We start from the raw sequence: 27,676 nt of genomic DNA on the forward strand, positions 1-27,676 counted from the left end.
GTTTCAACCAGCTGGAGAGTCGAACTGGGTATCTCAGCCCAGGGGACGGAAGAAGAAGGCATCAGGTCGACGTAAAGGACGATACCGCTACAAGTACGGATGGTTCACCAGATGGAGAAAAGTGCAGTTAAGAAGAGAGGAGCGACGCTACGGAAGAATCATGATATCGCGACCAGTGCAGCGCACCTTACGTAATAACAGAACTCGGAATAAGGAGGACCGGTGCAGCTACGGGAACGTTAGCACAGGAAAGAAGAAGGAAGGGAAGAGTTGTGAACCTCATTCTAAGGAATGCAGAGGCAGGGGTATCCAATTAGAACCCCACGTCTCAGATTACAGTCCCAGAGGACGAAGAGAGGACCTACAGGATTGATAGCGAGTTGTGGTCACACGTGGAACTGTATATTATGTAAATAAATTTCACCATAGTTGTAAGACATTATTTTTTCTCCACAAAAATGTAAGGGATCACGAAGATATTATTAATCATGCATCAGATGAGACCAAGTCGGAATCAACGGGCGCCCAGAAAGAGTAAAACTGAACTTTGTGTAAAAAGACAACGGTGCAAGATGTCCAGACGTAGGCCGAGAAGAGTATGAGAGCGAGGAATTATTACCATAGTTTGCGGAACTCTATATCGGAACCTAGAGAATAACACTTACGAAGTACAGTCAATGGACGTAAGAACAGAGACCACTTACAATGCTGCGAATCTCAAACTTTACCACGCCCAAGGACAACACCCTGAAGAAGGTCCGGAGGAAGAAGAACCCGGAGAAGCCGAGGATGACGAGGACAACCCAGATCCAATGGAAGAAATGGAAGCCGATGAAGAAGATGACGCCGTGAATCACATTGGTTTGGAAGAAGGGAGCGAGTCCGAGGCATCAGCCTGTGAAGATTGTCCAGAATGCTCTGAGAGGACCGGTCTTAGGAATGCTTTAATTAATCTGTGTTACCAGATACACCTCGAGAACACCGAGTTGACTGAGAAGGTCAGCAAGTTACGCGAACATCGCCAGCGACTACTTTCTAAGACAGTTGAAAAGGAAAGAAAAATCTCGCGTTCGTGATTTTTCTTTGATGAAGCAGGGGGAGACTGAAACCCTACAGTGTCCTGTACAGCTCATTGGAATTATAGGTGCCTTTCTACCACATTAAAATCACTTCTAAAGGTCGTGTCATTGGTAGTAGTATGGGCGATGGGGATCGAGCGGCGTCCGGCCAAAACGGAACCCGCGAAAGAGCGCCTGGAAAACAAAGGGAAGAATAAGCAGGAGCCAAGCCCCCACGAAAAGGCCCTCTCAACACGCCCTGAGGTGTGGCCTATTTTGCCAGCGATCCAAACTAACAGAAGGAACTTCCGGTTTTTAATGCATGTTTCATGACTGCCAACGTCGAATTCTGGCGCGTAAAGACAATAAGATATTTTGATCCAGACATGGGAAAATTATGTGAGACACACCAATGAATAGAGCTGAATTTTCTGCGTATCCCAGACTAAAAATATGTAATACTTTATTCAGGGGAAGAAAGGAGGTCACCAGATGTCCAGATTTAACAGATTGCAAACACATGTGAACGAGAAAGCGTCCCCTAAGCTAAGAGTCGCGCTCAAAATTGACTCCACCCCCCAGATGACGCTCATGGAATAATTAAAACCAGGAAGCGAATTACGTGGAAATTGCCGACCGTCGGTAGGGCACGCCTGGTTCAAATAAGAGAGCAAAGAGAGGGTTACAATATGCACCATTTAAATGTTCTGAATTCCTGGGATGAAAGGAGCTGCTCTCCTTAATGAACCGTGAATCGTTTACGCCCATTGTCTTCCGGTGCGTATACCATAAAAGCTGAGCTGACCCTCGCTGAAGACAGTTCTTAGCGGGTCACTGAGAGGGGACAGTGTGTCCCGTTGTGCTCTAGTTTTTACAGTCCGAACCCTACTGACCGCATAATGAGACAGTGTTCTTGTGTCTGTCGCGGCCGTGAAATACAAAGCCTTTGTGAAGTGTAGACGGGAAGCCAAGAGAGCCTAGGCGAATGTCTCTGTGCCGCATGTCATTAAATAAGCTGCGAGCAGAATTTATAAACGAGTAGCGGGTTTCGGCTATATAGAATGCCGGCCTAAATGAGTCTGTGATATTAGTAAATTGGTATCACCCAAATTGCTACTCTAAGTCAGGCTGCTCAAGTGTTGTGAGCTACCAAATTCATGCTGTGAACGCGCTCACTGTGATTAGCATGACCTGCTTGTTCGTGTCGCGGTAAACAGAAGGCCGTGTGACGAGTGGTGAAGTGTTACACATGTGGATTACTCTGAGATTTCAGCTGTGAACGAGATCTCCAGGATGTCAGACTTGTAAGGACCAGGAGTGAAGGACAGCACGCCTGTTTCCAGCGCCGAGGCCATGCAGCAGTAAACACCGCCATGGGTCTCCCGTGGAAGGAAAAACCACGGCTACCAAATAGATGAGTGATGTCAATATAAAATTCCTTAGCACGTTACTGTAGAACTAGTAGTAGGATGAGCTTTCCTCTGTAATACCTAAATGTATTAGAATCATTCCGTATTGACGCCATTGTAAAGTAAATACCTAAATGTTGTAAAATAATGCATGTCCTAATATGGAAATTTTATTATTCTTGATCATGATAACTTAAAATTCAAGGGAAGCGAACTCCCCGGACAACCCATTTGTTTTCTTCTTAATGATTAGTTTATTGTGAGGGGCTACCCTGAGTAATATGTAGACTATCCTAGCAAGTAAGGGAGACAAGGATAGGAGAATATTTGAGTTCCCCTAGGGGTGGCTGGAACAATAATAAATGAGCAGGGAAAACCATGTCCAAAGGTTGCTAGTTAATGTCCAACATGGCTATCGTATTTGCCGGGGAAATACATGGGTCAATCAGACGATGCATGTGTAATTTACACATATAATAAGTGCATGTACAACAAGAGAGAAGAAATCCTAACCGAGAGAGGTGCATAAATATGTTATTTAGGTATAATAGTAAGGGACGGATCGCGAGTTTCCCACGATTCTTGATTAGTTAACCAGAAATGTATGGAATTTTTTTTTTGTATGCAACCGGCTGAGATCCAGGGAAGCCAGAGTCTTATGGATGTTAAAAATATACATATATGCATAACCTTGAGCGGTGAGCGAAGAGGAGGCGTGGAGGAATCATGAGAGTCCTATGCCCAAGGAAAGAAGATACGCGATAAGAGACGTAATGAGAGGGCCGAATGCCCAGATAGTTTTATGATGAGATGATTCGGAAGTGTTCACTCTATGAGGGGAATGAGAATGTATGGAATAAATGAGTATTTCTTGGGAATTTTGCGGTAAGATGAATAAACAAATGAAGTGGGTCATAGATATATGTCCCCGAGAAGGGAAGGCTGGACGTTGTGAGGGAGAGAAGAATCTGGGGTGGCCAATGAATGAGAAATGGTCGTATGAAGTGAATGACCGTCCCCTCATCTTTTTTTGTGTGTGTTTGTTTCTCGCCCTTCGCGACAGAGCAGCCCCGCTGGGCTATTATAGTTAAGGCTTGAGGCTGTGGATCTCCCCCGTAATTGCTTGTTGTTTTTAACTAGTTCAGCTAAGACACTTCTGTCAATGACAATATCACGGTAAGATAGAAGGTAATTAATAAACGAGTAGGGATCTCCCCCGATATCCGGTGATATGAGACCGTAGGTAGTTAGGGTTATTTCTTTCAGGAATGCACCTCTCAGTCGGGGTTCATCCAGTTCGAGCCCTGGATCAGGAGGGGTCACTTTTGGCAAGCTTCCATTAAGCTTGCGCCGGGGGCAGAAGATACTGATAACTATGTTTTCCTTACAGGAATAGCCTCCTTTATGCACGATGTGTATATATCTGTGTGTGTAGTATTTACTGTGCATTTATTCTGAGTTCAAACAGAACCGTTGTTCCATGTTGTTTTGTCTTGGTGACAGATACGGGAAGTCCTGGGGGGGAATTTAGCTAATGGTATGTGTGTTTTGTCTATGCATTATGTAAATATATCTTTTAATATGGTAATCATGTAGTGCAGGAACCGGTTAATTACGTGCTAAGAACAGATACTAATATGTGTAGGGACATCAGCTCATCTAATAGTGTGATCGACAGAATATAAAATTTCAGCAAAAAGGTACGAACTAATGAGGGAAAGATAGACGGTAGTGGTCGCAAAACCTCAGTCATACCTTTGTGCAGACGATTCCCATAGGCGAGTCAAATTTTAAAGTGTTAACAATTTCTTTCCCTGCCGTATGCGGGAAATTCATTGTATAGGGTTGTATCTATGTTTTTTATTATGCCATATTTTTAATAAATTAGTCTTTGTAAACTCCCAATTATATGCCTCTTGTCATTTGTAGCAGTGCTAAGCAGTATCCAGTAGACAGTTGAACACAGAGAATCCAACTTTCAGATTACATAAGGCTCCATCTTAAATATTTGTGGTTGTTTTTTTTTTCTTTTCTTTCGAACGTACCACTCCCCAAGTGCTCGAGCTGCCGCGGCCAGCACAGAAAGTAGGAAGGGGATCGGTTCGAAGCTTGTTAGGCAAGTCGAGCCGCTCCTTACTCTAGTCTCATCCGTGGGTGTTTACCCTGTTATGTGGAGGCATTCTTATGCGCGGGTCTTCCATTCGAGGCCCGGAAGGGCATAGTAGGTTTCATACTTCAGAGGACTTCCAACAAGGATGTAAACTGCAATTGGTTTAATGACCCGAACTGTTTGTCTAATTGTACAATAATGTCGTAAAAATTGAGTAGTATAGGAATTTCCTTGAAATTATTGGATCTTCTTCCCGACATTGTCGTTTAGTTGGTGGAGAGTCTTCGACACCATGATAGACCAGAGTCTCGCCCCAAGTTACGTCGCACTTATTCCCGAGGTTTAGTATCTCTTTTTGATTTCTTGAACATTCTGGGAGCAATATAGGATGTCTAAATGCTTGGATTGAAGGACTTTGAAAACAATATCAGTGAAGGTAAAAATGTTGCTAAAAATCAGTAACAAATAGGAAGTTTGAATGCTAGATAGAAATTTCATGAGACCGTGTGCCGCTACTATTGTATACTGCCCCAGTTTGAGCTTTCATCCAGAACACTCTGAAAGAACTCAAGGAATGAAGTGCAATGTTCTTTCACTGTGTGAACAAGACGAGATGAAAAATTCCACTGTGTTGAGTATTTCTAGGCATCCTTGTTGCTGTAAATTCTACCAGTTCACGAGATCGTTTAGAGAACTTTTGGAAAAATGTTCCTAATCCCGTTAAGGTCTGAAAAAATATTCTACATTCCTTGACATAGGAAACTGACTGACAAAATCAGATTAAGCTTGTGACTAAAACAATGGATAAATATTGCCTTCGGAAAGAGTTCTTGTACTTTGGTTCTTAATCCACCTGTGGGGCCGGCCATCACACCTGCTCCGTCGAACGTTTATGCAACCAACCTGTAGTTTAAGTCAAACTCAGTAACAATGTTTCTCACATGTTCAAGCAAACCACCGGTTGTTCGATCTGCGCTGACATCAGTGAAAGAAATTTACCTTTCGTGAACTTTACCACTTTCAGAATCAACGTATCTCAGAGTGGTTGATAGCTGAGACAAATTCATAATGTCTGAAGTCTCGTCAAGAAGAAGGGCAACAAAAATAGTGTGTTTTATTTCTAACTTCACTTTTCCAAATCATCCTGTTTGAAGTTCCGCGAAACACGGTCTATGTATCTGTGTTTACTTAACTTCGCATCGTAAGTGGCGAGTAAGTTGGATCCAAATAAGCACCCCTGTTCAAAGAATCTGCACCCTCAGAATTCGTGAGTAGCCAGAAACCACAACATCAATCAATCATTTGAGCACCTCCCTGTTTTTCATTATATTGTACAGCGCTTGCAGGCAATTAAGCATCGAGCTGAATATCAATTCTAGATTTTACAAACGTTCTCAGCTGTAACAGTGCAGACATGCGTGACTATGATTTCTCATGCTTTTGAATGGCACTGTGCAAGTTACTCAGATTATCATAACTAGTGTTAGACCACACAGTTCGGTCTCTTGCAAAGAGTAAACATTGGCCAGAACAACAGTTTATTAAATTTGGAACTTCCAACAATCCATTCTGTTTTACTATACTGTGAAATTTGGAAACGACGAACGTACTCTTGATTTTTGTTTTTATGCGTTTTTAAGGTTGGACATATCTGGAGAAGGTTTTCCAGATTGAACAATTTCTAGTTTCTCACATAAGCTCCTAGAACGAAACTGTTGGTCCAACAGTTGTTCAATGACACAAATTGAGTCAGCCATCGTAAATATTATGATACAGTAGTTGAAAGTAAGAAATTATATTTCACTTAATACTTCTACATAAATACACAAGTATGCACTCACGACACAGGCTAATTATAAGCACTGTCATGTTGCATGTTATTATTATGAAAATAATTAGAATGTACGCTCCTACAAACATGCCACATGCTCCACTAAAACGCTGGTAGGGTACCTACTAGTAGACAAGTTTTTCTCACACTGTTACATTTAAAAAAAAAAAAAAAAAAAAAAAAAAAAAAATCAATTCTAAAAGGCACTGGATATTCGTACTTTTAAGAAATTCTTCACTGCTGTCAGTTGTCATTCGCAAGAGCTGTTTCAGCAATAAGCTAAATCACAGTAAATAAGACACTGCTGCACCATACGCTCGAGCCGGGCAGCATTGAGTTGTCGGCTTACCAAGCTCGCTTACTGGCGCGGTTACTACGCATGCGTCACCTTGAACTCAAAGCTGGGTGAGCCAAGCGGTAGGTGTGTTACGTACCCTCGCTACTGCAGAAATTCACACTGCAGAATTTATATGCTACATACTGCCAAAAAAACCATACTGCAGCAATTGTGTAATTTTGAAAAATTGGAAACTGAGAAGATAAAATTAATTGTTGCTCTTACAGTTGCATTAGTTTGTTTACTTTGTTTCTCAAATCCAACGGGTAAGCCCGGCTTAGCCTGCATACCCACAATGCACGCTACTGGTAAGGAGCACCTCTTGGAACTGCCAAGAGCTGCTCATTCTTCTAATTGTCATTTCTTGAAATTCTGCTTGTATAAATTTATCATAAATGTCTTGACATTATCAAATTTTTTGCACTCATTTTAAAATTTCATTTCACAGTTATGCCAATGGTGTTACAGTTACAGCTCTCTGAAAGTGCTTTGTATAGTTCACTATATTCTGCACAAAATGCCATATTTCACTTAAATCAGTTAAAGCACATGTTCACTATATGCTCTTAAACTCTCAAAAAGTGCATCCATTCCTTGTTGAATGACCCTGAATTGCTATACACTTTAAGTAAAGTAGACTGGCTGCCTAGGATCAAACTCTCAAAAAGTGTGTTCATTCCTCGTTAAATTATCTTGAATTGCTATGCACTCTTAAAGTAGACTGGCTGTCCAGAACTGAACGCTTGAGAAGTGTTGATTTCTTGTCGCGACCCTGAATATTTTCAAGACTTCTTACTGGTGGATATGAAAACTCTTCTGTGCATATACACAACTGAACTGTACTGTACCATAGTTTTATCTTGCTCAACTTTCCAAACTGGCATCCAGTTTTATAAGGAGTATGGACATTAAATTAATCTGATATGGTCTAGATAATGAGAAAACTTTCAATAGAGTAACAAATGAAAGGAAAGAGAAGTATAGGAAAACCCAGATTATGATGGATGGTTCTATTTCAGAACAGTTTAAATCAATGGGACCTGGACTGGAAGACAGTGATGGGGAGATAGCACAAGCAAGCTTGTAGTTTTACGTGACTTTTGACATGATCATAGCCACATGGCCCATAGTTTAATTGGAATTCAAACTACACAAGTCTGACTTTTGATTTCAAAATTACATTTGTCGGGACTCAAAATGAAGCGGTCTTGGTGAGAAGCCAGCAACGATGCCACTCGGCTATCACACTTCCAGAAATATAGTAAAATGAAGAGGAACAATATTTGCCCCAACCCATTTGCATCTGGATAAGGGAAAAATTATTATTGTTATTTTTGCAATTATAAAGCAGAAAATGCTAATGCTTATCACATTTTAATGTCTGGCTCCATGGCGTACTGGCCTTTGGTCCAAGGGGTCTCGGGTTCGATTGTTGGCCAGGTTGAGGATTTTAAATTTCATTAGTTAATTTCTATGGCTTGGGGCTGGGAGTTTGCACTATCTTCAGCATTAGAATTCATCTGAGATAGGTTCCCATCCTTTCAGGTCATCTATACAGCATCAACTTGAAACACTTGCACCAAGCACCTCCAGAGGCCACATGTCATTATCACATTTTAATAAGTGAATAGGTAAACTTTGAATTAGTCTCTTCTCTAAAACAACTGAAATATAACTATTTTTCACAGTCTAGCCAAAACAAAAAGGAAAGGTAAAAATAAGTATGACACTTCTAAAAATAGCATATTAATGGTGCAGAATGAAAATCTCTATGTCAGTTTTGAATATTTTTCAATTAAGACAGGAATATTCAATCCCACAAAAATTGCCCGGCAAATAAATTTGTAAACAGTGGATAACCAGTGGCCAAAGGGATGATACTTGGAATCCTACCTCCTGCACAAAATGTTCATCCTATTTCAAACAAGAGGATTTTGAAAGAAACTCATCTTCAGTGACAGCAAATTTTTGTGCGGTTGAGTGTACTTATTCCTGATCTTCCACTCAGTCTGTTCCAAAAACATCCTTCATCAATTTCTCTCCCAATACTTCCTCACACAATTCTCATCAAATGGAGAGATCTTTTAAATCAATCAATCAATCAATCAATCAATCAATCAATCAATCAATCAATCAATCAATCAATCAATCAATCAATCACTTACAACTGATCTACATTTAGGGCTGTCGCCTGAGTGGCAGATGTCATGGTACACAATTTAAAACTTTTTTCTTTCTTTCTCCTATAAAGTTGATCATTTTGACAAAGATGATTTCCATTCTGAACCATTGATATGCAGTCTTTTAATCAACTTACTAGTGCCATATAGCAATAGTCATAAATTTTAGAAGCTTCAGTATGTCCTGCATACAAAGTTCTACTTTTATTCTTTCACCAGTGACATAATATTTGTATCTGAATCAGAAATTAAATGACTAATGATTATATTACTTGGAAATGAAAATGTCCTATGATTATGAGGTTCAAAACAACTTTATCCCTGGAAGCTCAACATGGATGGAGTCATCCTCGCACTTTTATTGTAATTAAACCATGCTTGGTAACTTCTGATTGTCATTTTCAGATACATGAAGCTGGTTTTAAAACGGATGGGAACAGGGTATAACTAGAGAATCAAGACTACTAACATTCTTCGTTACCTTATCTCCACAAGTTGATACAGTGTACAAAGTCCAGCTGGGACTTACTCTTTTGAAGGCTTCCAAAATCCCTTTGATCTGCTTATGAAGGATGTGAATAGTATGAACCTGACAAAATGTGCCTGTCATGTCTCGTTCCATGCTTCCAACTTATTCACTTCAAAGACATAATGTGTGATATTACTTTTGTCTGATGAATTTCAGAGTCAGAGTGTTTGATTTTAACAAAAACTTCTACTCATTATTTCAGTTCAGTTTTACAGACACATGGTGATTTCTTTACTTGTCTCTACATTTTAGATATGAAAGATAATACCAAATAACCTGGTGCTTTTTCAAGTAATGATGGAACATTATCCTGACAAAGTAGAATGTTATTCCCTGTCTCAAATAAAGGGATAAAGAGCTCGTGAGAAACTAAAATAAACTTTCAAAATAGTCTATACATTAAAATAAGTCCAGTAATGTTTTCACACCCTTTCATCCTCAGTTACATATATAGATGATCTAAGTCGCATACCGTACATGTTATTCATTTCATATCCCCAAAATTACATATAATCTTCTCTCACATTCACAAGAACCATGAAATGTTCATGTACATTCCTGATTGCTTAGGCTAGTCCTTATCTTACAACAATTGGTACACTCGGTATCCAAAAGTTACTGATAACAAGTTTTCTTAGACTCTGGTAGCCTCCTTGTTGCAACGGTATCGAAACAAGGCTCTCATAAGCATTTTGATCTCCACCGTTTTGTATCACTAAAAATTCCTCAATGCACAGTGTTAGGAACTAAAGTAAAAATGCTAAAAATGATCTGCCTTGTTAAGGTACAACATTAAGATGATCAACAATCTTTACTTTCTGTATAATTTTGCAATATGGTAATTATGCAGGGAGTATCTTACATTGGCTGCAACTGCCCATAGCAATTGCATGATACCTTTCCACTTGGATAGTTGTGTTAGTGATGTCATATTTTCTCCGTAGTAAATATGTTGCTTGTTTAAGCACCATCTCTGCATTGGCTGATGAGTCTGAAATGTAAAAAAAAAAAGAAAAGGTCAATGTTACAGTTATGAGTTATTGAGGGAAACTACATAACAGGAAGTAAACACTGTTGAAGGAGTACACGTAACCTCTTTACCAAGAGAAAGATTGTTATCGGGCAATTGAATGAATTAATACAATTAGCTTTATGTCACACCGACACAGATTGGTCTTATGGCGACGATGGGATAGAAAAGGGCTAGGAGTGGGAAGGAAGAGGCCGTGGCCTTAATTAAGGTACAGTCCCAGCATTTGTCTGGTGTGAAAATGGGAAATCACGGAAAACCATTTTCAGGACTGCCAACAGTGGGGTTCGAACTCACTATCTCCCGAATACTGGATACTGGCTGCACTTAAGCAACTGCAGCTATCGAGCTCGGTTATCAGACAATTAGGGACAGAAAATATGTGATTGGGAATAGTCTGGAAACCCTGTGACCAAAGTAGATTTTCTCCCTCAATAATAATAAATCACATAACCAATGACACATTCTAACCATGGATGGGACTTATTCCCATTCAGGAGGAAAATGCAGGAGGGGCACTTGAGGTGGTATGGCCATGTCGCGAGAGCAACTAGCAAGTGTTCCCATAAAAAGCCCAAAACAACAGAACAGTGGACAGAGGGCCAGAACTGTAATGTAGCAGGACAAAATTAAAAAACACGCACATATTTTTCTTGTCTATTTCTTTCTTTCCAAAACTGGAGACACTAGAGATATGTAACTTAAGAGCTTTTCAGTCTGTTGAACACAAGTTAAATATAGCTATTACACTATAACATACCTGTAAAAAAAAAAACACATTATCAAACAAGGAATAAAAGTACACACTATTAAACGAAAAATAACATGTTTCATTCTTAAAAGAACATCATCAGATTCTATCAAGTCACATTCAAGTACTGGTATTGGTACTTAAATATTTATTTTTATTTCTGTTTAATAATTAGGAACTTGAAATCTGGCACTTATCTTAATGATGTCTTCCTTTCTCTCTTCACCAAAGGTTTTCCAAAAACTTTGCAGTAAATGCTGGAGCAGAAAGGAAGGAAGACATCATTAAGGTAAGTGCCATATTTCAAGTTCCTAAGTATTAAACAGAAATAAACATAATATTCTAAATATATGAATGTGACTTGATTGAATCTGATGATATTGTTTTAAGAACGAAACATGTAATTCTTTGTTTAATAGTGTGGATGTTTATTCCTTGTTTAATAATGTGTTCTTTTTACAGGTATGTTATAGTGTAATAGCCATATCTGACTTGTGTTCGACAGACTGAAAAGCTTTTAAGTTACATTTAACTGAGTTGACACTGGAAAGTATGGCTTCCTTCTTAACGAACACTAGAGATGACATATAAACAGATATGACTAGAGATAACACTCCCTATCTCCCCTCCTTGAAAGGGTCTGTCTGGCTTACTGCTAGTTGTGTTTTAGCAGTGAAGTTCATTGGTCGCTAAAGTAGTATCAGTGGACGATAATGAATATCTGAAGTATGAAAAAGAAAGCTACAGGTATTCAACTTCATATTAAGTAATGTGAATAACTCATAAAATTCTAACTTTACAACATTTATGTAGAGTTTTAAAAATGTAACCGAACATGTATCCTGCGTTTTTGTACCATAATATACAGAAAATCATGAATATTAAGGCTAAAGTCTCACTACATGCACTATCTTGCACTATTCTTAGAAAATAAACTGTATTTGCATTGGCGTGTGCTCCACCACATCCGTGAGCTGTGTGAAGTATTGTGGAACAAGAAAGAGATTGGAACCAAGCTAGTAGATTATGTATCATCTAACATGAACATTCAGGACTGTTCTTCAGATGTTTTACGTACCTTAAATTATTAGTGAGTGCTTTCAAACACAAATTTCAAGAGGGATGTAAACAAAGTTATAGGATGAAAGACACATTTTTAAGAAAAAATTCCAACTGGTTAGCAAAAGATTTTATTATTTCTGAAGAAATGCATAAAGCTGCACCATATAATCTTCAAACAAATAGTTCATTTCCATCCACCTTGAGAGTTGGAAGGTCTAGAAAACTCTTTGAAGACATCAGATTGAGAACTAACTGGACAAGGTTGGATACTTTAATTAAAGAATGATCACGACAAGAATTAACAGTGGCACGCAAATCTCACTCTGGACCTTCGGTGAAAGGGACGCTGCAAAAGTAATCAAGGATAATAGTGAGACTACACCTCACAGAGCCTCCAGATATAGAAAAGCATTTGAATAACAGCAACCATTACCTGTCCCATATTCTCCAGAAGAGGATTTGTTGATTTCTTGCAGAGAATAATTTATTTAAATTTCATTATAACAATATACGCAAGGGAGCTGAACGGAGGCATAGTGATATATATCCACTGTACGACACAGTTAGAGAAGCAAAGTTAAGATGTTTGGATCTGTACAAGCAGAAGTACTTACAAGTTTTAATGATACCCCTCAATTAGTTTGCATGGTTTACAAATGGGGCTATGATGGTAGCAGTGGACACAGTAAATATAAGCAGAAGTTGTGAGATGCGTTTGGTGGTACAGGCCTATGAAGTTAGTGTTCCATTAGTAGACAGATTTTTTGATGAGAGCAGAAGTCAGTTTATTATGAACACAGATTGTGATCCCTACAACAGTTTTCGTACATGAAAATAAATTTGGAATACATCATAATTTAATTACGACTATGGTAGTTAGAAAAGTATATAATGTTTCGGCAGCCACTTTTTTTTTTTTTTTTTTTTCAGGTTTGTCACATATGTGGCAGTACTCCAAAAACAATTAATGACATTAATGGTAGCACTGATTCTTTTGGACTTTCTCCTTTGCATGCCTGGATCCAATTTGAGTGCATTTTACACATTACATACAGGAGTGATATACGAAAGTGGCAAGCAAGGAAAGCCGAAGAAAAAAGCAATGGCTGCAGAGAAAAAGCACATAATTCAACAGAGACTTCGATCCTAAATGGGACTAATAATTGACAAACCAAGAGCTGGAGGCAGTGCAGTGGTAAGACACACTAGTCACAGGCATGAAGACTGTTCACCTCGTACCCAACATTGCTTATAATTGCCTAGAATGGTGCTAATCGATCTCAGAAGTGGACCCTGAAAATAATAACAATAAAACCATTCATCATCCAGGTCCTTGGCTGAAAGATTAGCAAAGTGGCCTTTAATTCAGAGGATCCTGAGTTCAATTCTGCCTGGGCCAGGGATTCTCATGTCTGGTTAATTCCCCTGGCTCGGAGACCAGATGTGTGTGAGGTCAGAGTTTGGAGAGAGTTCAGTTCCATCAGTTGAGGCATATGGCAACAAAGCAACACAGCATGGAGTATTAGTAGTCCATGCTGTAATGATAATATAAGAATACCTACCCTGCATTCCCAACCAATATGGTAATAATGATACACTTCAATAACATCAAAGTTCTAGCTTAGTGAATGCATTTACCTTCCAAGCCATACAAAGTAATTAAACGTAAGATTCAACAAACATGATTCTGACCTCAAAATAAGACCAAACATTCAGGTGAGACTTCATGGAACCTCAGCAAATTCTTGCTCAATTCGGAACACAATGGAACTTCAATCTGCTACCATTCGGCTTGGGCTACAATTAAAACCGCATTTCAAAAGATGCAGTTCATCAATACAGGGTGCGGCAGCATTCATGGCGTATATTGACTTGCATAATACATCAAAGAGCAGTGTATGACACAGCGTTAGAGCTGCCATTTTGTTTGTATGGTCAACATGGAGAGGTGATCTGCCGAGCATCATTCTTTCACCATAGAAACTTATATAAAAAATAGAGATAGTGTGGTTAGTACACAACACATATTCAGGCAACATTTTAATTTGGGATGCCATGGGAAAGTGTCACATGGATGCACCATTACCAGATGTGTTAGATCCTTTAGATCAACTACATCAGCCTGTAATCACAAGCCATGAGCGAGTGAAAACTCTGCAGACACCAAATGTGGTTGAAAATGTTTGTCCTACCATCCATCCTGTGAAGCCAAAAGAAATCTGCTGGTGCCACTCTGCAGCTTTGCATATTTCAGACCGTACATTCAGAAGAATAGTCCATGAGGACTTCGGTTTTCATCCCTATAAACTCCAAGATACCCATGAACTGAAGCCTACAGATTTTGCTGCACAAGAACAGTTTAACATGCATGAGCTCCTTCAGAAAAATCTATAGCTGTAACAAAACAAATAAAAAGAAACAATTTATGTTTCCAACAAGATGGGGCTAAAGATGTGATCATCTGATATATGAAAAATGTGCATTACTGGAATAATGTACACCCGTGTCAGCTGCATGTCAAACCCATGCACAGCCCGTATCTTACTGTATGGTGTGCAGTTGCTTCCTTCGGAATTATTGGACTGTACTTCTTCGAGGATAATGATGGCATGCTCTGAGTGTCAACAGTAAACGTTATCGAACGATGCTGTAAGACTTCAGCAATTATGGATGATGAACATGGAAATGAACAATTTATGGTTCCAACAAGATGGGGCAACCACAAACACAGCCAGAATATGCATGAATTTTGTATGACAGACCTTTCCACAGAGATTTATTTCTAGTCATTATGACATTCCCTGACCAGCCTGGTCCCCCGATTTAATATCCTGATTTTTTCTTATGTTGATTCCTCAAGCAAGATGTTTTCCAGACATGCTGTTCTACCATATCGGAATTAAAAGGCTGCCTCAGAGCTGCTGTGACCAATATCCCTGGCAACATGTTGTGACATGAAATGGATAACTTTTGACACAGGTTAGATAAATGTGCGGTGCAGCAAGCCGTCATTTGTCCAGGATCATATTAAAACATTTAATCATAAATGGCAATCCATAACTACTATCGTACCAACAGAGGAACAAATAAAAAGGAGTTGTTTGCTTAAGGTTTAATTTTATAAAGATGCTATGAATGCTGCCGCACCTTATACAGTGTGATTCAGCTGCCCCTTCCCATGTAGGTTTATGCAACCCACAATATTCACTCCGTCCTGAAAACATCTGCCCTGACGGTATGCTCAGACAACATAACCAGATATCTTGGTATTTAACGCCTCACCATGATAGGACGCCACAATATTATACTTGTATTAAACACTGGAAGACATGCGTGTGCGTTCTAGATCATATGAATCTGACATGCCGGTGAAACACTAAATTGATATTGTGACCGCAGTAAACCTAATACTTGCTACATGCTGTCCAGTGTGCCATACGGAATTGTAGTGTAGTTCGTAAAGGAGTGGCGAAGTGGGCTTGCATGTCAGGTGGGAGGTTTGAGTCCGGGACGAAGATTACAAACTTTTGAAATATTTAATACGTACTGCATGCAATGTAAGTTCAATACTCACTTTCATGCAAACTGTGTGTGAATGAATGTGTTTGTGGCCCTAAGAAGGGCCGAATAGTTAGCAGGCTGGATACATACACACCAGAAATAATAGGAACACAACTGCCCTGACAATGTTTTATCACAGCAAATGCTCAATGTGATGAGCATTTTGGTTTATGCACATTTGGGCCCAGTGTCCAGCAGATTGTCTTGCGCACTGAAGCATTCCAGGTGTAATTGCTTGGCAGGCGCCCGTGATGAGTTGCTGGAGTTGGTCAGGGTTTTCAGGTGCTTGAGTGTAAACAACGTTCTTCAAATGTCCCCACAAGAAGAAGTCTAACGGCGTTAAATCCGGTGATCTGGTGGGCCAAGAAACAGGGCCTCCCCGTCCTATCCATTTCTCTGGCAGTTCCTCATTCACATGGTTACGAACGGGCAAATTTGAATGTGGTGGAGTTCCATGCTGTGACAATCACATTATCAAACGATCGTGCAAGGGCACATTCTCCAGCAGCAGTGGGAGTTTCTGATGCAGTAAGTCCAATGGCCTTCAAAGAAATAAGGTCCAATCAGGTGATCCCCCAATATTCCACACCAAACATTCACTCCCCATCGTACTTGATGGGCCGCCTGTCGCACTCAGTGGGGATTGTCACAACTTCAATAGTGCATGTTGTGGCCATTGACGTTCCCATTATTGTGGACGCATGATTCGTTCAAAAACACGATATGCGATACGAATGCTGCATCATTGTCCAGCCTGCCTAACAGCCACCGAAAGAACTCCATTTGAGCTTTGAAATCCCGCCCATGAAGCTCTTGGTGTAGCTCAAGATGGTATGGGTGAAATTTATGTTCATGCAGTATTTGCCAGACAGACAGCTGGCTGGTGTTCACCTGTCATGCAGTCGCCCTTGCACTGATGTGTGGATTATTACGAGCTGCCTCCAGAACGGCCTCTTCTGTTTCACTCAATGTAACAGGCCTATGCGGATTGGTGGCTGGTTGGAAATCATGCCTGTTGTCCTTGGGCATTTTTCAACACAGCGGAATGTCGTAGCAGCTGGGTGTCGCCTGTCGGGATATCATTCCTGGTACAGACGTAGTGCCAATGTAATTGTCCGTTATTGGACATTATAAATTTTCCAGCTAACTCATTCCTGGTTGCCTGCGTTTCGCCCTCATGTGCTAAGCTGGGCTCGTCAGTAGGGACTTAGCACACCTCCCAAGACGCAAGGCTAGTACATACCGTGGAGGCCACTGCATAGGCTACTTGAAGCCACCAGCAGTGCCAATGCACTATGAGAGCTATGTCTCATTTCCAAAAACTGATGCCTGCCTGGCCATCAGATGATATAGATGTTGATTCCCATAAGGAACTTAAAATATTTGGCCTGAATGAGTAAATTTATAATACCAATATAATGGTTAGCTGGAAAATTTATAATGTCCAATAACGGACAGTGGCCTCCACTGTATGCACTAGCCTTGCGTCTTGGGAGGTGTGCTAAGTCCCAACTGACGAGCCCAACTTAGCACACGAGGGCAAAACGCAGGCAACCAGGAACGAGTTAGCTGGAAAATTTATAATGTTGAATAATGGACCATTATATTGGTATTATAAATTTACTCATTCAGGACAAATATTTTAAGTTCCCTATGGGAATCAACATCTATATCACAGACGTAGTGCTTCGCATGCATTTTGTCTTGCTTCCCCATAAATAAGGAGCATATCAACATATTCCTCTGTGGAAAACATGCCGAATGACAGCAGAGATTACATTATATTCAGGCTCTAACCAGCGGAGTATGCGCAGGGCACAAGAAGAATAACAGCGTCATTCTACTGTTTGAATGTGGCAAACATGGGCCTGTATATACATATTCAAACATCATACCAATGCAAAAATATTTGAACGATGCAGGATTCGAACCGCCGCTGGCACATTCCGTCGATTACAAGGCCAACGCCTAACCACATCCACTACGCTACACTGCTGGAAACATGCTGGTAGTACGACAAGAGCAGAGTACATACACCATCCGGTTCGGTGTTTAAGACATTAATAACTGCACTGTTACCTAGTTTAATGCATTGATTCCTCTCTTCGTTACACCTGGTCACGAGGCACGGCATATTAACATAGTTACATGGTAAATGGACGTTCCTACATGATTTCAAGGCGTCATGTTTTGTGAACAGATGAGGTAACACTTTGCTAGGGTTCAGAATCATGTGCAAAATGTACTCACTGAACGTTAGTACCATACAGCACGCCTGCAAGGGAATAGCATCCCTATAACCATGTGCACGTTAGTTGGGCTGCAACAAATGATATTGGAAGGGGCTGCTGAATCACACTGTATAATAAGACAATTTTTAAGATTAACAATACTAGAATTAAGCCTGCTATCATAAAATAATATAAAATGAAGACTCTCATGTTAAATAAAGAACATATATCTGCATGAATAAATGTGAATAGTGTCAATATAAACTAGTAGATTAACTGAGTGGACAACTGTTACTATCTTTTACAACTGTCACATCACAAATTTCTAATGAAAATATCATGTTCTAAGTGATAACTTATTATTCATTGCATGTCAAACATTATATTTGGCAGTATTTACCAATTTCCAAACAAACATATAATCTAGATAGAATGGAACTGTAATTAATAGTAAATACAACCATTACAACAGCGGATCTCAATCTTTCCTATCTGACCTCCGTTGGCCAACTCTTGTTCTTTTCTGGACCCTATGGTATTATGTTTCTGAGGCCTAGAGAGACTTTCATTTTCACACTCTTCCCTTTCTTTTGCGAATACCTTCATATTTTGAACTGCCAGACCTCCATCATTTTCCTTCTGAATCAGTGTTAATAGAACATGATTGCTTAGATGTACTACCTTTTAAAACAATAATCATCACCACCTCTTTGAGAGACCACAGACCAGTAAAATCTTTTTGTACAAGATAAGGGCCCTGTCTCATCAAATTTATTTTGTTTATATTGTAATTCCCAGGTAACTGGTCATCGACATCTGTAACACATGTTACTTTGTTCAGATTTGAGAATGGTGATTTGCTGCCCTCTGTCAATCTGCTTGCAGGCAATTTTTATGTCTAATCATAAACAAAGGTATTTCCTTTATTTAAAGTTAAAAACTTCATTATTGTTCCGTATTGAATAGAGAAATAAGATGTACAATATTATAGGTTAGGATCCACCTTTCAATACTCCGTAATAAGATGGTAAAAAGTAGTTACAACCTGTTTAATGGGACCGGTTTCAACACATTTTAAGTGTCATCATCAGCCAATTTGCGAAGATCTTAAAACAACTAGCACATTGAATACAGGCAAAAAATTAACATTGTATCATAACGTAGCAATTCAGTAAATGTTGATTATTGTGTTTTGAACATTTACTGAATTGCTACGTTATGATACAATGTTAATTTTTTGCCTGTATTCAATGTGCTAGTTGTTTTAAGATCTTCGCAAATTGGCTGATGATGACACTTAAAATGTGTTGAAACCGGTCCCATTAAACAGGTTGTAACTACTTTTTACCATCTTATTACGGAGTATTGAAAGGTGGATCCTAACCTATAATATTAAAGGTATTTCCTTTACCGAATGTAGAAAAATTTCTATGACTAAAAATTCCATCCCATCCAAAAATAAGTGACTTGGTCAATGACATTAGTTTGGTTAAATTTTAGAATTTAGGAGTTTGGAAACAACTTAGGTCTGAGCATTCCAACAAAATCATTAAAATTATTCTCCTAAGAATATTTCTGCAATAAAATACTTATTTTTAAAATTATTCTCCTAAGAATATTTCTGCAATAAAATAATTATTTGCAAAAAATACATGTTGTTGTTGTTTGAGCCATCAGTCCATAGACTGGTTTGATGCAGCTATCCATGACACCTTATCCTGTGCTAACCTTTTCATTTCTACGTAACTACTGCATCCTACATCTGCTCTAATTTGCTTGTCATATTCATACCTAGGTCTACCCCTACCGTTCTTACTGCCTACACTTCCTTCAAAAACCAACTGAACAAGTCCTGGGTGTCTTAAGATGTGTCCTATCATTCTATCTCTTCTTCTCATCAAATTTTGCCAAATCGATCTCCTCTCGCCAATTCGATTCAGTATCTCTTCATTTGTGATTCGATCTATCCATCTCACCTTCAGCATTCTTCTGTAAAACCACATTTCAAAAGCTTCTATTCTCTTTCTTTCTGAGCTAGTTATCGTCCATGTTTCACTTCCATACAATGCCACGCTCCACACGAAAGTCTTCAAAAACATCTTTCTAATTCCTAAATCAATGATTGAAGTGAGCAAATTCCTTTTCCTAAGAAAGTTCTTCCTTGCTTGTGCTAGTCTGCATTTTATGTCCTCCTTACTTCTGCCATTGATAGTTATTTTACTACCCAAGTAACAATATTCATCTACTTCCTTTAAGACTTCATTTCCTAATTTAATATTTCCTGCATCACCTGCCTTTGTTCGACTGCACTCCATTACTTTTGTTTTGGACTTATTTATTTTCATCTTGTACTCCTTACCCAAGACTTCATTCATACCATTCAGCAGCTTTGAGATCTTCTGCAGTCTCAGATAAAATAATATCATTGGCAAATCTCAAGGTTTTGATTTCCTCTCCTTGGATTGTGATTTCCTTTTCAAATTCCTCTTTGATTTCCTTTACTGTCTGTTCAATGTAAACACTGAAAAGGAGGGGGGACAAACTGCAGCCTTGCCTCACTCCTTTCTGGATTGCTATGCTTTTTCAAAGCCCTCCATCCTTATCACTGCAGACTGATTTTTATACAGATTGTAGATAATTCTTCATTCTCGGTATCTGATCCCGATCACCTTCAGAATTTTAAATAGCTTGGTCCAATCAACATTATCAAATGCCTTTTCTAGATCTACGAATGCCCTGTACGTGGGCTTGTCCTCCTTGATTCGACGATCCTCTAAGATAAGACGTAAAGTCAGGATTGCTTCACGTGTTCCTACATTTCTTCTGAAGCCAAATTGATATTCTCCCAACTCAGCTTCAACTTGTTTTTCCATTCTTCTGTAAATAATACGTGTTAAAATTTTGCAGGCATGAGATACTATACTAATGGTGCGATAGTTTTCACACCTGTCAGCACCGGGTTTCTTGGGAATACACACTAAATGGAATAGCCTTGCCATGCTGGTTTCTCCTAAGGCAGTCAAGAACAGTCAAACTCTGATTTCAAAACTGGGTCTCCCATTTCATCAGCATCAACAGCCTCTTCTTGTTCCAGAACCAAATTATCTATATCTTCACCTTGATACAACTGTTGGATATGTTCCTGCCATCTTTCTGCTTTGTCTTCTTTCCCTAGAAGTGGCTTTCCATCTGAGCTCTTAATATTCATACACCTAGATTTCCTTTCTCCAAAGTTTTCCTTGATTTTCCTGTATGCAGCATCTACCTCTCCTAGGACCATACAACCTTCCACATCCTTGCACTTCTCCTTCAGCTAGTCTTCCTTAGCTACCTTGCACTTTCAAATCAAAATCAAATCAAATCAAAATCTCTTTATTTGCAAATGAGGTGTCTACCTCGGTGGCAAATGGTACACTAAAATACATTATTGTCAAGCACTAAATTTTAAATTAACAGGAGACGAAGAAAATTTTCCTAGAATACAATATTATACAATTTACGCTAATAATTTTTTCTATTAAACACACACATCATCCTTAATAAATTTATATTGTTTACAAAATTCTACTTATAATATCCTACAAACATAGTCAACTCATATACAGTACGGTATGTGAAATTACTTCTAATAATACTATACAACTGGTATAAGATTAAAATTAACTCTGAATTTATTTACATATTTATATTTTACTCATTTTGGAACCTAAGTAGCATAACGACCTGCTGCGTCTTAACCAGAGCCCCTTTTGCCACCACTTTTCAGAGTTCCTGAAGGGCCTTCACAGCTACCGTAGCGGTCCCAGGGCCCTCGAAGTCCCCACTGTACTTCACCCCTACAGGCAGTCCCCTACTTGGGCTGTCCAAACTCCTTAGACCAGGGGATGGAATTAATTTAATCACACACTTTTATTATTTACAATATCCTGCACTGGTCGAATGCCCTCTAACATTTAATTTATTATCTCTGTTGTTGTTTATTCTCTTCTTGAATATCTGTACAGATTTTGGAAAAGGATCAAAAACTACCCCTGGTAAACTGTTCCACTCCTTCACGCCCTTCCCAATAAAAGAAAATTTACCCCAATCGCTTCTACTAAAATTCCTTCTAATTTTGTACTTGTGGTCAGTTCTACCAATATGATTATTTTCCAACTGAAGCCTCTCACGGATATCTCCCCATGCTTCTTCTCCTGTATAGGCTCTATATAATCCTGTAAGTCTAGTTTTCTCCCTTCTCTTACTTAAAGTTTCCCACCCAAGTTCCTTTAACATTTCTGATACACTACTCTTTCTCCTGAAATCCCCTGTTACAAACCTTGCTGCTTTCCTCTGCACACCATCTAGTTCTTTTATTAGGTATTCTTGGTGAGGATCCCAAACACTGTTTGCATATTCCAATAATGGACGAACCATACTTAAGTAACTTTTTTCTTTTAATTCTTTGTTGCATCCTTTAAGTAGTCTCATTATGACATGTAACGATCTGTATGCTTTCCCAACAATGTCATCAACATGACCCTTCCAGTGCAAATTACTTTCAAATCTCACACCTAAGTATTTGCACTTGCCATCTTTTGGGATAACTACCTCATCCAAAGTATATTCAAATTCAGTTTTAAAGCTCCTGTTTGTAAATGTTGTAACAGTTGATTGGCCTCCATTAACCTTCATATTATTTTCTTCAACCCATTGTTGGATACTGTCAAGGTCCCTTTGTAATTCTGAACAATCCTCAATGTTATTTATTTCCCTATAAACAATTATGTCATCTGCATACAATCTTATTTTCGATGTTATATTGTTCCCTAAATCATTTGCGTATATTAAGAAAAGTAACGGACCGATTATACTACCCTGTGCAATTCCCTTCCAGACTTTCTCTTCCTGTGATATATTATTTCCAACTTTGACTTTCTGAACCCTTGAATTTAGAAATGTTCTTATCCAACGTATAACCCTTACATCCAATCCTATTCCCTCCAATTTCTTTAATAATATTCCATGTTCCACTCTATCAAAGGCTTTGGAAAGATCTATGGCTATGCAATCTAACTGGCCTCCTGAATCTAACTGATCTGATATGTCCTGCTGAAATCCCACCAGTTGTGCCTCGCAAGAAAATTTCTTTCTAAATCCATACTGGCTCCTCATGAACCAATTTTTATCATCACATATCCCTCTTATGTACTTTGCTATTAAACTCTCCAGTATTTTACAAACTATACTGGTCAGGCTGAATGGTCTGTAGTTCTCTGGTTTCCTTTTATCACCCTTTCCTTTATAAATTGGTATTATTATAGATTCCTTCCATTCCTTTGGTATCACACTATTATTTATGACATAGTCATAGAGAAATTTTAAATAAGGCACTATATACCACCCCATTGTCTTTAATACCTCCCCAGTAATTTGATCACTTGCTGCTGCTTTTCCTTGCTGAAGCAGTTGGATTTCTCTGAAAATATCTTCATTTGTGAATGAGAAGCTTCTTGTTTCCCTCTGTGTCTCTCCTTCTCTATCTTCTGTTACGGTTTCCAAGTCCTGACAATCTTCTACTGAATCTCGGAATTCCCTACTAAAGAGGTTTGCTTTCTCAGTATCTGTTAAATAGTGTTCACCCCCTTCTCCCACCATTGTAGGAATTTGGATTCCTTTTCCTTTTTGATTCCTAATATATGAATACAGCTTTTTCCATTTCCCTTTGTGGTCATTACCCTCTTGAAGAATGACATTCATATAATTCTCTTTTGCTTCCTTTTTCACTCTATTCAGTTCCCTCATTAGCTGTTTTCTACTTTCTCTACTCTCCCTACCTTCTTTGATTTTCCTGTTTACTATTCTACATTTTCTTTTTAATTTTCTTATTTCCCTTGTGTAATAAACAGGGTCTGAGGTCATTTTACCCTTCTTAACAGGTACAAATCTCTTCTCTCCTTCCCAAATGATTCCTTTAAATTTAGCCCAAAGTGTATCCACATTATTCCCTTCACTTATCCAACAACTGAATTGTGATTTAAGGTAAGTCCCAAATTCATCAACTTTAGTTTTTCTGTATAATTTCTTGTCTTTTGTGACCCTCTTATTAAGCATTTTTGGTACAAGTCCTACATCCATTATTACAGCCTTATGGTCACCTATTCCTTCAATTACCTCAGTTTTATCAACAATTTCCCATGGTTTAACCAAGAATACATCTAGCAAGTTATTGAGACAAGTTGGTTCTTGTACTACTTGTGTAAATCCTCCCTCCCAAATTAACTTATTTGCCAGTTTCTGTTCATGGGCTTCACTTGCAGCTCCATTCCATTCAACTTCAGGCAAGTTTAGATCTCCCCCAATTATTACCGTATCATTATTGTTTTTATGAGTATAATCTATTATTTTCTCAAATATTTCCATGTCTCTTTCCTCTCTTCCAGGGCTATATGTTCCTATAATTCCCACCTCCTTCATATTATCACAAACTAATTTTATCCCTAATATTTCATCCCTTTCATCAGTAAACCATTCATGCGAACAATAAGTTTCCTTCACCAGAATAAATACCCCTCCTCCCTTTTTATCTCCTCGGTCTCTACGATAGACTGTATACCCTTCTGGAAATACTTCTGTATTACCCACCCCTTCTCTCAACCACGATTCCACTCCTATCACCACATCCGTCTCATAAGATTCCATCAATGTACCGAATTTTAATTGTTTATTTACTACACTCTGACAGTTTACCAAGAGCAATCTCAGACCTCCTTCCTCCCTAAAACTTGACTGTTGCAACTGGGTAACGTTTGACTCACGAGTTCATTCTTTAATCGCCTGTATTCGTTTCTGCCCTCTTCATTTCTAGCATTCTTGTATTTTCGTCGTTCATCAATCAGATCTAGTATCTCCTGAGTTATCCACTGATTCTTAGTTGATCTCCTCTTCCTTCCTAACATTTCTTCAGCAGCCCTGCTGATTTCATTTTTCATGACTATCCACTCTTCCTCTATCGTGTTTACTTCAGCCTTTTCATTTACTCCTTTTTCAACATGTTCCTTGAAACAATCCCTCATGCTCTTTTCTTTCAACTTGTCTAGATCCCATCTTTTTGCCTTCTTTCCTTTCTTCAATTTCTTCAGCTTCAGATGGCATTTCATGACCAACAAGTTGTGGTCAGAGTCCACGTCTGCTCCTGAAAAGTTTTGCAATCCAACACCTGGTTTCTGAATCTCTGCCTAATCATAATGAAGTCTATTTGATACCTTCCAGTGTCTCCAGGTCTCGTCCACGTGTACAGCCGTCGTTTGTGGTGTTTGAACCAAGTATTGGCAAGGACTAAATTATGAGCAGTGCAGAATTCAACCAGCCGTCTTCCTCTTTCGTTCCTTTGTCCCAATCCGAATTCTCCTACTGTATTACCTTCTCTTCCTTGGCCGACCACTGCATTCCAGTCTCCCATCACAATTAGATTCTCATCACCTTTTACACATTGTATTAAATCTTCTATCTCTTCATATGTTCTTTCGATTTCCTCATCATCCGCTGAGCTAGTAGGCATATAGACCTGCACTACTGTGGTGGGCATTGGTTTGATGTCTGTCTTTTTTTTTTTTTTTTTTTTTTTTTTTTTTTGCTACCTGCTTTACGTCGCACCGACACAGATAGGTCTTATGGCGACGATGGGACAGGAAAGGGCTAGGAGTGGGAAGGAAGCGGCTGCGGCCTTAATTAAGGTACAGCCCCAGCATTTGCCTGGTGTGAAAATGGGAAACCACAGAAAACCATTTTCAGGGCTGCCGACAGTGGGGTTCGAACCTATCTATCTATCTATCTATCTTGACGACAATAATTCTTTCACTATATTCACAATTAAGTATTTATTTATTTTCCACCTAGTCGATACAATGATTGCTTAAGGCAATTTTTATTGGTTAAAAGTGGTACATGTTTCGTATATTATCGACATCTTCAGCCACATAACACTGTTTAGATGAAAAATATATAAGTTGACAAAGTAATGCTTTAGAGGAAGTGTCCTTAAAATTAACATAAGATTGACAACATTAAAATCGTAGTAGCTTACACGCTGCCCTATTTCTTATTAATTATTAAACCAACTGCTGCATTTCCTCTGTTTGATTTTGTGTTGATAATTCGGTAGTCGCCTGACCAAAGATCCTGTTCTTCCTGCCAACATACTTCACTTATACCAACTACATCCAATTTTAGTCTATCCATCTCCCTTTTCAGATTCTCTAATCTACCACAATGATTCAAACTTCTAACATTCCATGCTCCGACTCGCAGGATGTCAGCATCCATCTTCCTGATGATCACCCCCTCTTGTGTAGTCCCTACCTGGAGATCCGAATGGGGGACTAGTTTACCTCCGGAATATTTTACCTGGGAGGAAGCCATCATCAGTACATCATTCATACAGAGAGAGCTGCATGTCCTCGGGAGTTACTTACAGCTGTAGTTTCTCATTGCTTTCAGCCGTGTAGCAGTATCAACACAGCTAAGCCATGTTGAGTATTATTACAAGGCCATATCAGTCAATCAGAAAAATACATAGAAAAGTAAATTAAAAATTCTAGGAGAATATCTCACAGCCTGGTATAATTGGTGGCAGGGCCTGATATAGGGCCATGGCTTGGCACTTGAGAAACACTGCATTAGAATATAGTATTGTATAAATTCACTGAGAGAAAAATAACATTTTTACATCATGATAAGTATTTTGAGAGAAGTCCTCCTTTATTCAATACTGAACAATTTATTCGCTTTTTAAAGAAACATAATTTATCAATTACATATCAAATATCAAATATAGTAGTACATGTCTCATCCCTTAATCTGGGACTACTTCAGCTACCTTCCAAGATCAAGACAAATTCCAATGAAGTATGGAAAAAATATACAATAAGAGATAAAAACCAGACCACATAAATGATACATCTATATACAAGGATTGGAGCAAAAGTCATGGCAACAATTTTTTTTCTTGTAGATATGTGAATGGATCACAAACTTATATGTGTCGTATGGAAGTTCTGCAGGCATAGTGTGTATGCAGAACAACAGATGGCTCTGTAATAGCTGGTAGTAGCGCAGCGAGGGCTATGAAATCAGTCAGTTGGTGAGTGTCGTGCGAGATGGACGTAACCCATGTTGAGCAGTGCGCTTACATCAAAATACCCGTTCTCCGAGGGAGAAATGCGATGGAATGTCACAGTGAATTAGTGGAAGCCCTTGGGAGTAATGCCCTACTATACCGTACAGTAGCACGGTGGGTGGGAAAGTTTCAGCAAGGACGTATGTGAACCAGTGATGAGCAAAGTTCGGGACGACCTGTCAGTGTGCGGACCGACGTGGCACGTGCCGTCATCAAGCAGCTCCTGGATGAAGACAGACGATGGATGCTACTGGAGTTAGAGAGGGCAAGTGGCATCAAGAAACGCACCGTCCACAAGATATTGCATAATGAGCTGCAACTGCACAAAATGGCATCATGGTGGGTACTGCATGCACTGATGGAAGTTCAAAAGTGGGTGCGCTATGCAATATGCTCCGACCACCTTGCACGCTGTCAACAGGATGGCGAT

The 27,676-nt window shown here is 39.1% G+C and overlaps 1 protein-coding gene across 2 annotated transcripts in view; it reads right to left on the bottom strand.

The window, feature by feature from the left end:
• Positions 1-7,818: 7,818 nt before the first annotated feature.
• LOC136874057 (proton-coupled zinc antiporter SLC30A2) overlaps positions 7,819-27,676 on the bottom strand; it is a 199,764-nt gene continuing 179,906 nt past the window's right edge. Inside the window, exon 6 of one of the 2 annotated variants that reach the window (XM_067147567.2) lies at positions 7,819-10,445. In XM_067147567.2, coding sequence (XP_067003668.1) covers positions 10,297-10,445 — 149 coding nt within the window. In that variant the 3' untranslated portion in view covers positions 7,819-10,296. Of the gene's footprint in view, positions 10,446-18,139; positions 18,179-27,676 lie in introns of those variants that run through there. The other variant, XM_067147568.2, reaches the window with a different exon arrangement.

Source organism: Anabrus simplex, chromosome 5, assembly GCF_040414725.1.
Source record: "Anabrus simplex isolate iqAnaSimp1 chromosome 5, ASM4041472v1, whole genome shotgun sequence".
In the NCBI taxonomy this organism is placed as follows: Eukaryota; Metazoa; Arthropoda; class Insecta; order Orthoptera; family Tettigoniidae; genus Anabrus; species Anabrus simplex.